At 41.6% G+C, this 13,084-nt stretch overlaps 1 protein-coding gene across 14 annotated transcripts in view; it reads left to right on the plus strand.

The window, feature by feature from the left end:
• Positions 1-13,084, plus strand: part of KIF16B (kinesin family member 16B) — a 305,646-nt gene that overhangs the window by 154,589 nt on the left and 137,973 nt on the right. For all 14 annotated transcript variants that reach the window (XR_015139975.1, XM_086334996.1, XM_086334997.1 and 11 more), the window contains exon 15: positions 222-359. Coding sequence is in view for 13 of the 14 variants with exons in the window: in XM_086334996.1 (XP_086191122.1) it covers positions 222-359 (138 nt within the window). In the remaining variant the exon portion in view is untranslated. The remainder of the gene's footprint in view (positions 1-221; positions 360-13,084) is intronic.

The following is a 13,084-nucleotide window of genomic DNA, read 5'->3' on the forward strand; positions in this document are numbered from 1 at the left end:
TTCCCTGAAGGTGAAATCCTTTGTTTCAGGTGAGATCCAGACCCACTGAGTGACATGCAAAAGCTTGTTCTGTCAGTTGATGCTGTGAACTCCTGAGTTCAGTTTTCTCACTAAACATAAGTGTTCCCCTCACAGTTCAAACTGAGAAAATAAAGGAAGGTTGGGAATCATTGCACCAGGTACCAATGTACATATTTTCTTCCTTTGTTTTCCCGTCTCAGTTCTTCACGGCCTCGACTTGGAGAGTGAGCACTGCATCTTTGAGAATGTTGGGGGGACGGTGACTCTGATCCCCCTGAGTGGGTCCCAGTGCTCTGTGAACGGTGTTCAGATCACGGAGGCCACACACCTCAATCAAGGTATTGGCTTTTGGTTCTCAATCTTTGTACATGTGTTTTCTTAAAAACAAGTTGGTTAGGTAAGGGGAATGTGTGCATCCTAGGACTAATTACTGTTCAGGTATAAAAAGGATGGAGACTGTTGGCTTCATCAGACTCTTCTCTGTTTTGCTGGAGTATTTCTTTATAAAATGCCCGTTGTCTTGTTGAGTTAAACTTCAGGGTTGTGGCTTAAAAGTTACTGCTGCGATGAAACTAATGACTTTAAAGGAATTTATTAAGTTAAAAAAAGTGCCCTTCAAGTGCAAGTCCTTAACACGATTGCTTCTTTTAATAATTTTATTACCTTATTTATATTCTTTTTATGACCAATTGTAACTATAACACACAGGATCTTGTATAAAATCTTTTTTTAATTTTGAAGTAATTTCTGTATTACAGAAAGTTTGCAAGGACTTTTTCAGGACATTTGAGAGTTAATTGCTCAGGGTCCCTGAGTACTTCAGTGTGTTTCCTTCAAGCAGTGGTGGTCTTGTACATAATTCCAAGGCAGCCGTCCAAACAGAGGAAGGAACAGGTGCGTCCCCACCGCCTGACTTCAGACACCCTTTGAGCTTGGCTGTTTGTCCCAACAGTGTCCGTTACTCTGTTGCCACGTCTCTCTCGTCTCCTTCAGTCTGGACACGTTCCTTGGTCTTTCCTTGACTTTTATGACTATGGCAGTTTTGAAAACTGCAGGTCAGATACGCTGTGGGCTGTCCTGCATAAATGTAGAATTTATCTGATGGTTCCTTGTGATTTGACTACTACCATTTTTTGACAGGAACGTCAGAGGAATGATGCTGCACTTTTCTCACGTCTTGTTACCTGGTTTCTCTTTGTCGCGTCACTGAGGGTATTCATGTTGATCATTTAATTAAGGAGCAGGATGCTAGGCTTCTTCACTGTAAAGTTAATCTTCCCCCCTTTCTAGTTAATAAGGATATCAGGAAGGTACTTCAGAATCGTAAATATTCTGTTCTGTGTCCTACTTGCGCCCTCTGGTTTTGAATCAGTTGGGTTTTTTTGAGGAGGGGAGGTGGTCTGATTTAATTGTTATTCCGATGGCTGCCATGTGGTGATTTTCTTCTTTGTACACTTATCAGTTGGCTTTTTACTGTAAGAAAGAGCTTTCTTTTATTGCTATTTATTTGTTCATTTATTTAAATCAGTAAAGTTATATGTGTTGCTATTTTATTGGTGAGTTTGGTCATTTTCTATTATTGCTTATTTTGATGCCCAAATTGTCCTGGATTTGGCCAGTGGGAATTCTTTCAAGTTGTTTTTTGTGTTCTTTTGGTTTGTCCCCATTGTCTGTGATTAGTTCTGTACTTTCTGACAAATGAGGTATTCCAGGCTCATCTTTCACTTTCCTGGAATCAGCCAGTTCTGCTTCCTTTTAGTGGAGAGTGGGATTTAAAAACCAAGATCTGGGCGCTAGATGTGCTCATTGAAGTATTGCTGCTCACATCAGAGTTAGGAAAAATATGTATGTGTGTATAACATATACAACTACACTTCTCTATCTGTTTATATTGATACATTGAAATATCTGTATTTCAGTACCTGTATTTCTAACCAGGAGTTCATACCCAATACCTCTAATTCCAACCCAGTACCATAGAATTCTTTCTAGTTTTCTCCTTTTTCTTATTTGTAGCCCCTTTTTTGACGGTGATGAACTAGACTCCTGTTATGTAACCGGCATCCCATCACTTCTGCCCTCTCCTCATTCTAGGACCCTTCTCTTCTTGCTCAGGCTGTGACGCCCCATGCTGGGCCACCGGTGCCCTCACCCTTCTGGGGCAGACACAGCTTCCTCACCTCACGCTGAAACTGCCTTCCTTTCCCAGTCTGATGCTTGCTTTGTCCGGCCCTGTCTAATTGCTTTCGTACTAAACTTTGCAAGAAGGAGAGGAAGAAAGACGTCGACATGATATCTTAAGCTCTTTTTGGTATATTATACATAGTTTTTATAGTTAGTTTTTCATGCTTACATACTATATCTGTGATATAGGAATTGTACGGATGGGGTCTGGAAAGCATGTAGTTTATTGGTGTTAGTGAAGTTATACAATAAATCAGTTGCAAGGAGTTATCTTAGAAGCAGAGTACATGGAGCATGGACGAAGTGATCACGCTTTCTTAGGAAGTACAGAGAGTCCATTGGAGACATTCTAAAACCCGCTGATGGAGCACCCGCCCATGGACCATCTCCAAATCATCCACCCATTCATCTAACCATTGATGTCTCCATCACTTTTCACTCTCAGTATTTTTCAGTTTCAAGGCTAATTGAGCTTGGAAGACAGCTGATGCCCTGGAACTGGCCAGGAAGGCAGGAGTAGTTGACCAGCCCAAACAGAGGACGAGTGAGAGCCTGGTGATCATCACCAAAGCAGCATTCCCTGCTCTTTTGCAGCCAGGACAATGGCCCTGGCAATAAGGGCAGTACTGCTTGCCAGGCAGCACTGTTAATCATGTGAGAAGCTGTCTCTGCCCTGGGCTCAGGAAGTCACCATAACTGGCTGGCAGACAAAACGTCACCGTGTAAGGCTCTTCAGTGGCAGCCCCTGCCCGGGAACACACAGGCCCGCGTGTGAACAGCAGGGCTAACTAGAGGGCACCCAGTTGACAGATGACCCCGCAAATGAATTCTGTAACTGGATCTGGACCACAGCCAGACCACCTGGCTGTCCTCTGTCAGGGCCTTAGGACCTCAGGGGAGGGTCCTGCTGCTGTTGCTTCAGGCAGCGGGGTGGTGCAGGGGTCATGATGAGAGGCGAGGATGTGTCTCCATGTCGTGCAGAGACCTCTGTGCTGGCTGCGTCTCCCTCAGTTGGGTCAGAGGGAGGTGCCCTTGTGACGATGATGGCGTTGACTGTTACAGAATTTTATGAGCAACTTGTACTGGTTTTCAGTATCCTTGTTAATGCATGAGTGCACCTCTGGAATCATTTTGAAATATCTCATGCTTTTGAGGTTCACTGGTGTATAAAGTGTAGACCTAATTTAATTTTTCCCCACATTGGTATACCATTAGCATAAACCTTCCCACCACCTCCCTTATGAAGAAACTTAGTTTACCAAAAATAAAAAGTCATGTCTGTTTCTTGGCTCTCTACTCTGTTCCAGGACTCTTGTGTTTCTACTTTTGTGCTTATATCACACAGTCTAAATGCTTGTTGTGTTATGTTGCTGCTGTTACCCAGTTGCTAAGCTGTGTCCAGCTCTTTGTGACCCCATGGACTGCAGCACGCCAGGCTTCCCTATCTTCTTCTCTCTCTCAGAGTCTGCTCAGATGCATGTTCATTGAGTTGGGGGTGCTATCTAACCATCTCATCCTCTGCTGCCCCTTCTCCTTTTGCCTTCAATCTTTCCAGCATCAGGGTCTTTTCAAATGAGTCAGCTCTTTGCATCAAGTGGCCAAAGTATTGGAGTTTCAGCTTCATCATCAGTTCTACAATACTTATATATTATATTATAATACGCTATAATTTCTGTTTTTATCTGGGTAGTTTTTCTGCTATTCATGCCTCTTAATTTTTTCAAAGAAATTTTAGAATTGTTTTGTTGTACTAAAATGTCCTTTGAGAAGTTAAGATTCTAATTTCATTCAGTTTGCTCACATCTAAAAAAAATGTATTTCCATCTTGACACTTGGGTTTATTCACTATGCCTCTTCTCATATTTGAATTTTCATCTATTTTCTCCAATAAAATTGAAGATTTTTAATTTATGTGCTTGTTGAACTGTGTTTATTCATGTATACAAAATTCTGAACGTAGCTGTATACATTAACTGCTCAAAAACAGAAAGGAAAAAACCCTTTCTTATATTTATTCTATAATCATCTGTTTCGATCATTTTGGGCACAAAGGGCCTTTGAAGATATTGATTTAAAACTGGGTGGAAAAGAGGCCCACAGAATTCTGTTGTCTGGCTCCAGGACTTCTGAGTGCATTGCTCTTCCAGATGCAGCCTGGTGTGTCTGTGGAATCACTCACAGGGAGTTAGAGAAGGAGTTATAGTTGAGATTGGTTTGGGGACATTCTTTAGCATGAGCAGTGCTTGAATACAAATAGCCCACAGATGTCGGTGTCAACTGCTGGATCTACCTGGCTGTGTTTTCCGGCCATCAGGCAGTCTCCTCCTGTGCATTCCCTGCTCCAGTCGTGTTTCCCTGGAGCATCTAGAACTTATAGCACCCACAGTCCTGGCCATTGGATGCTGAGAAGGCTGCTGAGCAACCTAATGAAATTCCAGTGACCACCTGCCATGTTATGGGTTAGTCTCTTGTGGATTTTCCTGGAAGCTGACTGTTATGTGTAATGATATTTTTGTGAGAAAATGATTCCAGAGTTCTAAACGACGTATTGAAAAAGGGACTTTTAGAGCATATCTTGTTTCATATGTGAACAGCCTAAAATTTAGTGTTTTGTATTGGAGTTACCTTCCTCATCCCGTAAAAATTACTAGCTTATTCATTTAGTTCATGGAAATGGCTTATAATTCCATTGTTGTTCAGTCATTAAGTCATGTCCAGCTCTTTGTGACCCCATGGACCAGAGCACGCCAAGCTTCCAAGTGAGCTCATGTTCTCGTCCACTGAGTCCGGGATGCTATCTAATAGCGTTATTCCTTCATCATTCCATTGCCGTCTGTTTATGTAGTGATGATTATGTCTCTGGTTCTCTTGTGGAATGGAGCATGGAAGGTAAATAATAAATATCTCCTGTGCAGTGTTTTCATTAAGTGATTTTAAAATCTTAAAACTTATAAAGTCCATCTGAAAAATATGCCTATTCGAGTTTTAGGAATGGCTAGAACTAAATTTTTGAACTTTGCATGGAAGCTACGACATGTCCAAGGAAAGTAGGAGTCCTAATTGGCATTTAAGGTTAACTTGAATTGTCAGGACTATCTTCCCCTTTGGGCACTCTTAATTGTTTTATTACCCTGGTGGCATGGTTTTCAGACCTGATGGGCTGAGTTCCTCTGGAATTCTACTCTGTTGCTCAGCAGCTTTCTCAGTGTGGATGTTAATGAAATTGACAGAGAAATGCTAAAGCATTAAAACACAGTGCATTAAATATAAATGCCATAGTAGGTCTTAGGGCAGAGAAACGTAAGCTGACTTTATGTTTCAGGGCATTACAGAAGAGAGGTAAAATGGTAACTTAAAAAAAAAAACCCTGCACACTTTAAGACTGTAAGATCCCTTCAAGGGAAAAACGTGTACTTTTCTTTGGAAAAGTAAGGGTTAGAATTCTCCATTTAAATTTTCTTGAAAAAAATTTTTTTTTCGAAGATTACTAAAGTAAGAACTGGAACATGTTTTTTAAACAGAGAAAATATTATATATTGTTTGTGGTTACAAAACATATAGCAAAAATGATATGAATGAGACACATGCCTACTTCTTCAAAAATTTTGTTGAAGTATAGTTGACTTACACTATTGTGTTTAATTTCTGCTATGCAGCAAAGTGACTCAGTTATACATATGTGTTCTTTTACATATTCTCTTCCATTATGGTTTGTCACAGGATATTGAATATAGTTCTCTGTGTTCCACAGTTGGGCCTTGTTATTTATCCATTCAGTAATCCCAAGCTCCCACGCCATCCCTCCTTTACTCCCCTCTCCCTTGGCAACCACAAGTCTGTTCTTTATGCCGTGAGTCTGTCTCCATTTCATACATATGTTCATTTGTGTAGTATTTTAGATTCTACATCTAAGTGATATCATTTGGTATTTGTTTTTCTCTAGGTCCATCCATGTTACTGCAAATACATTATTTCATTCTTTTTAATGGCTGAGTGATATTCCATTCTATGTATGTACCACATCTCCTAGTTATCTGTTCACCTGTCGATGGATATTTAGATTGCTTCCACGTCCTGGGTATTGTAGCTGGTGCTGCTATGAACGTTGGGTGCATGTACCTTTTAGAATTGTGGCTTTGTCTGGGTATATACCCAGGGTGGGATTGCTGGATCTTATGGACACATGCCTATTTTAGAATAGTATTAATCTTTGGAGAGAAGTGAGGAGGGGCTTAATCAGGCAGAAATTCAGGAGCATGTTCAGCTATAAGATTTTATTTTTAAAGAAAAACCAAACTCCTCAAAAGGTATATGCACTTTATTAAAACCTAATAATAACAGGAACATAGATTAAAAACAGCAGGGTATTCATACTCCAAAAACTACCTTGGCTTTTTTACTCATGAAGTCATTTTTTTAAAAATTAAAAAAAATTTTTTTTCATGAAACTATTTTTTTCCCCTAATTTTATTTTATTTTTAAACTTTACATAATTGTATTAGTTTTGCCAAATATCAAAATGAATCCGCCACAGGATGGGGAACACATGAAACTATTTTTAAGTAAAGGTATCAAGAACAGAGACTGCAGATATTAAAATATAACATGATTTAACTGTATTAACTCTGCATTTGACTGGATTTATGGTTCACTAGCAGCTTCCTATCTTTTTACCAGTCTCTAGTATATTGTTGGGCTTCCCTTGTAACTCAGTTGGTAAAGAATCCACCTACAATGCAGGAGACCCGGGTTCGATTCCTGGGTTGGGAAGGTCCCCTGGAGAAGGAAATGGCGACCCACTCCAGTATTCTTGCCTGGAGAATCCCGTGGACTGTATGTAGCCTGCCAGGCTCTTCTGTCCATGGGGTCGCAAGAGTCGGACACGACTTAGTGTCTAAACCACCACCACCAGTATATTGCTGGTGCTTGCATGCTCAGTCACTCAATCGTGTCCAACTCTCTGTGACTCTGTGGACTGTAACCTGCCAGGCTCCTCTGTCCATGAGATTTCCCAGGCAAGAATACTGTAGTAGGTTGCCATTTTCTTTCAGGGAATCTTCTCAACTTAGGGATTGAACACACGTCTCCTACCTTGCAAATTCTGTATTACTGAGCCATGTGGGAAGCCCCAGTAAATATTGCTGATACTTGGTATTTAAATGTCTCTTTCATTAGTATATTAGTATTCATTTGGAAGTGTGCTGGTTAGGCTGTGCCATTAAAAAGCACATCATGTAGTAATTCCCATTTCCTTATAAAAATTACCTAATACACTTGTGAATGTCAAGTAACGCTAAGTCACTTCAGTCGTGTCCGACTCTGTGCGACCCCCTAGACGGCAGCCCACCAGGCTCCCCCATCCCTGAGGTTCTCCAGGCAAGAACAACTAGTAGGAGATTTATCTGTGTTTAGCAGATTGTCACCATTGGCAGGGGAAATTTTTTTACCTGTATCGGTCAACTGCCTTAACTTCATTCAGATTGCATAAATAGTAGTTCCTCTGCCTTAATTACAGGAATGTTTTAATCTGGTAAAGTCATTAGAAAGAAACGTATTTGCTAATACCCTGAAAAGTAACTGTGATGACATGTATATTGTATATGTCTAGGACTCTGCACCTGAAGCTTTTCGCCTCTTTCTTGGGTCCCTCTAGGGACAGTGGTGGGATTTGCAGCGTCGCATCTAACCTTGCTCTTCAGTGGATGTGTTCTATGAAGTGTAGTTTCTCTCACTCCCATGATTCCATAGAAAGAGAAGGCCTTTGCCAGAGAATAAAGGATGCATTGACTCAGGTGTCTAATCCCTGGGCCTTGAGTTGTTTTTGATAGAGTCTCAGATCTTAGTTTTTTTTTTTTCCATTTTTTCATATGTTTAATATGAAATGTACAAAAACCAAATGAGGTATCATTAAAAATGTATTTCAACGTTTGTCTTAGAATTGCTAGGAACTGTTCTTTCTTACTTTAATTATTTTTTTTTCTTTTTACTCCAGTATGTATATATTAAAGGTGATCGTTGCTAAACGTAGTGAATTTTCCATTCAGCAGCAGTGGACTCCGCTCATCTGGCTGGTTTGTCAGAGCCATTGCTCGCTCACCTCTCCTGTGAGCAGTGCTGCAGCAAGTCCGTCCAGGGACTTCACCCTTCAGTGCATTTGAATGTGCCATGCTTCAGCGCCAAAATGTACTGGCATGTATTCCAGCTCTTGGAGGGAGCAGGTGGAGTGGAACTCAGGAGCCTTGATAGCATTCTCATCTGCCGAAGGGCTGCTATGAATTTTCAATGACAAATTACAAAAGAATTTTAGTGCAACTAGAAAGGGAGATGAATTTTCAAGCAGTTTAGCCAAGCTGTCTGGAGAACAGAAGAGACCTTCCACACTTCACAAAAAGCCAGCAGATCACACTGTCTCATCTCCCCTTCAACTCCCTTGCCCTTGCCCTTAAGCTGTCATTAGACATCTTCCTCTAATTGGAGATCCGCAAAGCTGACACCTGTCACTTGCATGTGTATGATTACTTCAGGAGAGACTGTTGAGCATCAGAGACCTAACTATTCTTAAAGACTATACCCAAAGCCAGCAGTTTTAGTGTGTCCCCAGATCAGCACGGTCAGCATTACCTGGGGGGGGGAGCCTTTCAAAATGCAATTTCCTAGGCCCCATCGCTGACCCACCCAATCAGAACATCTGGAGATGGGCCAAGCAATCTAGATTCTTTTGACCCCACAAGTCCTACAGGTGACTCTGATGCACACTCTAGAATGAAGACCAAGGGTGACCACACATTCTTGCCCCAGGCTTTGGCCCAGGAGACAACCATATGTCAGTTTCTTTAAACCCTTCTCTTCTCCTGTCTGCATCTTTACATTTATTATTCGTGATCTCTCACAACTGAGGTGGAGGGTGCTGCTCCACGATGGGCAGAACCAAAACTTGTCCTCTAGAGCAGCTTCAGACTGATGAGAAAGGACAGATTTACCCAAAGCTGAGTTCCGAAATGAATGAATTTGTCATAATGGTCCTTGGTGAAAAGTGACTTAGATATACTTGGCCAAAGTGTCTAATGAAGAATTATCTAAAGGCTGGAAAGTGGGTGAGGTGGGGAGCAGAGTAGCGGGAGACCAAGTAACCTTGGCTGCTGAGTCGTGGCAGATTTGTAGCATTCCCAGATCCCAGGCTGGTGGCATGGATTTTCTGCAGAAGGTGCTCACCAGTCAGGGCAACAAGAACGTATTCATGGAGGTGAAGGACAGCCCAGTTTTTATGTAGTCCAGAGGAGGCTTGAGGGTGAGCCGTAAAGAAAAGGAGTTGATGCAGTTAGGAGACCGTCCGTGTTGAGGGAGAGGGGAGAAGAGGGCATTTTGGAAGGAAGGCTAGAATATGGACAGCTTGGTGGGTGTTGGAAGCAAGAGCTGAATAGTTGAGATTGTTACTGACAGAGTAAGCTGTATTGCTGGTAACAGAGTATGAGCTACCAGGTATGAATGGAAAGAAAATGGCAGTCAGCCCTTTGTATGTGGTTTTGCATCCCAGTGAATCCAGCCAACAACTGCAGATTAAAACTATTCAGGGAAAAAGTTCCAGAAAGCAAAACTTCAAATTTTCCATGCTCTGGCGGTTATTTACATATCATTTACATTGTATTTACAACTATTTACATAGCATTTACATTCTGTTAGATATTCTAAGTAAGCTGGAGTAGTTTAAAGTGTACAGGAGGCTGTGTGTAGGTATATGCAGGTACTAGGCCCTTCTACATAGTGACTTAGCAGCAGCAGCAGCAGGCCCTTCTACATAAGGGACTTGAGTGTCCTGGACACTGGTCTCCCTGGGGGTGGGAGGAGGCGATGATCTGGACAAACCCTTCTGGATACTGAAGGGCCACTGTGCTGAGAGTTTGACCACTTAGTGTACTATCTTCCATTCAGTGCTGCAGAATCTAATATTTTCTTGTCTACTGTATCTCCCCCGAGGCTTTAAGAGGAAAAGATTCATCTCCCACTCACCCCACACCCACGCACATGCAACTGAAAATGGCTTTGGCGGGGATGGGACTGGCGCATCTTGAAATTTTATAAAGCTCCACACTAAACCTGTGTACACAGTTGGAGCAAATGATCCTTGTTGATTATTTGGCTAGCAATCTCAATAATGAAGACCGAAAATCAGTTTTCTTTATTCTCCAGAGTCCCAGAATATAATTTGCAATTTTCACTTCACCAGAAGTGAACAAGGGGCTTCCCTGATAGCTCAGTTGGTAAAGTATCCGCCTGCAATGCAGGAGACCCTGGTGTGATTTCTGGGTCAGGAAGATCCCCTAGAGAAGGGATAGGCCACCCACTCTAGTATTCTTGGGCTTCCCTTGTGGCTCAGCTGGTAAAGAATCCACCTGCAATGTGGGAGATCTAGGTTTGATCCCTGGGTTGGGAAGATCCTCTGGAGAAGGGAAAGGCTACCCACTCCAGTATTCTGGCGTGGAGAATTCCATGGACAGTCGATGAGGTCTCAAAGAGTCCAACACAACTGAGTGACGAAGTAAAAAAAATAAAGTAAAAAAGTGGTTTATCTAAAGCAGCAGGTTGCAAATCCACATTTGAATATAAACATTGAAAAGGAGAGTACAGGGCCCAGGTGGCTGTTTGGTAAGGTGTCACATGCATTTACATCCTTCACAAATGCTAATGGGCCATCTGATGACAAGCTTTATACCTGCTATGTTTGATGCCCAGTGCAAGGCACTCACCTGAGCCAGCTGTCAGGCCCAAGCCATGTGACCTGTAAGAATGTGTTAGTGTTCATGTAAAAATTTCATACCCTCCACCAGCACCATGACAAATCTTAAGTCTTCCCTGTCTTGCTGTCCAAAACCACCTTTGAGATAGAGGGAAATTGCTATATTTCAGGTGTCTTAAAAGCTAGTGTCACAAGAGTCCCAGACCTAGGACATATTATGTCAATGTTCTTAAGTATTGGCACGTGTTAGTGGACATTAGACTCTGTCAGGTGATGGACAGGGAGGCCTGGTGTGCTGCGATTCATGGGGTCGCAGAGTAGGACATGACTGAGCAACTGAACTGAAATGAACTGAGGTCCCCTAATTGGTGCTGTCATCTTAACTTATTTTAGCGTTAAGTGTTTTAAAGATCCTTTATATGACTTAAAATTATATACACAAGGAAAGTTTCTTTTAGCTTGAACTAGGAAATGAGAGCTTCACCTGTTCTACCTCACTCAACTTTTCATGTGATACCATTCCAGAAAATTTTTCCAGACAAGAGCTTTGCTTTTCTTTTTTTTATCTTTAAACTTTTTAAAAATTTATTTTTAATTGGAGGGTAATTGCTTTACCGTATTGTGTTGGTTTCTGCTATACAACACTGTGAATCAGCCGTAAGAATACACATATCCCTTACCCCTTGAGCCTCCCTCCCACCCCCTCATCGCACCCTGCTTTTCTGACTGTTGTATGGAAAATGAAAACTTGTCCTTCATTGAGAGTGGTTGTGCAAGGCCTTATATTGTGTGTATACTGGGGAGGAAGTTGCTGAGGAGGGGCTTTCAGAACTAGGATTAAATGCAGAATTTGGAGCCCTGAAGCACAGTTTCAAATGGTCCCCTGTTTTTTTTGGCCAGGAAGCTCATATTACATTTGACCTTGCCCTTTTGGGAATACAGTTGTCTTATGTGTTTTTATTAATGGTAACTTAGAATGAAATAATTCAAACACCATCGCCTCAGAAATATTTATTTGACACCTTTTGATTTCAAACAGTTGATTTATTTGGGCTGTAGCAGAATTAGAAAAATCTCACATGAAATTTGAGGACTGTAATTAATAGTGATATTAGTGATTATTATCACGACACTCCTTAGAAATCAGTAGAAATGTTTATGTGATTAATTTTTTTCAGCGTGCCTGAAATATTAAGATGGAAAATCTCCTATGAAGTCTTGTTCAGTGGTTTCATTCACAGGAGATGTCAGTAAAGCTGTTTTTTCTGTTAATGAGGGTCTTTGTCTACCTTTTATAATGTTGTTTTTGCTCCATCCCCTTTTAAGACTACCTGGGACTTGTCTGTCCTCAAGTATTTAACAGGATCTCAAGGGATCTCAAAGATGCCATCATATATTTCAAGGAGGTTTAGCTACACTCTGAACATGCAAATTAAGTGCATCACAGAAAGTCCATCTGCTGTGATTAATCGCATTAACCTCAGATGAAGGAGTCAATCACAGTTAGAAAATTTGAGATCTAGAAGGAAGTGTTGAGGACTTGATGAGGGCCCTGAGCCCTTGAGGGTTTACTGCAGGCAGAACACAGGCGCTGGGTCTCTTACGAAGGCCTTGCACACCAGTCACTCTCATCCATTCCTTTGTTGCCTCTTTCCCTTCAGCTTTTTGCTTTTTAAATATACTCACAAGTCTCCTTTAAACAAAAATATCCCATGGGATCTGTCATCTCCCTGCTCCAGCCAGCATGAACTCTCTTTCTCTTCATACACAGACAACTTCTTTTTCTCTTTCTGTTTTGTTTTATTGAAGTGTAGTTGATTGATGGGTCAAGTAAACAGAAGAATACACAAACTTCTTGAATGAGTTGTGTGCTCGGGAGACCCCGACCATGACTTCCCTGGCTTCTGAGGTTTTCCTTCTCCCCCTCTGATGACCCTTCTCTGTTCACTGTAGGGGTTCATCCTCTTCTACTCAGCTGTTAAAAGCTGAGTTCCTTTAGGTACTCGGCATTGGGCTCTCTTGATTCCCACCTTTCTGTCCTCTCCCCAGGTGACTTTCCCACAGCTGTGGCTTCCTTTATTAGAGATGACTCAAATATAGAGAGAGATGTAGCACACTCTCATGCACACACATATATGCACATGT

The sequence above is a fragment of the Bos grunniens genome, chromosome 13, assembly GCF_055505025.1.
Source record: "Bos grunniens cultivar Pamir isolate PY7600 chromosome 13, Bosgru_T2T1.0, whole genome shotgun sequence".
Taxonomy (NCBI): Eukaryota; Metazoa; Chordata; class Mammalia; order Artiodactyla; family Bovidae; genus Bos; species Bos grunniens.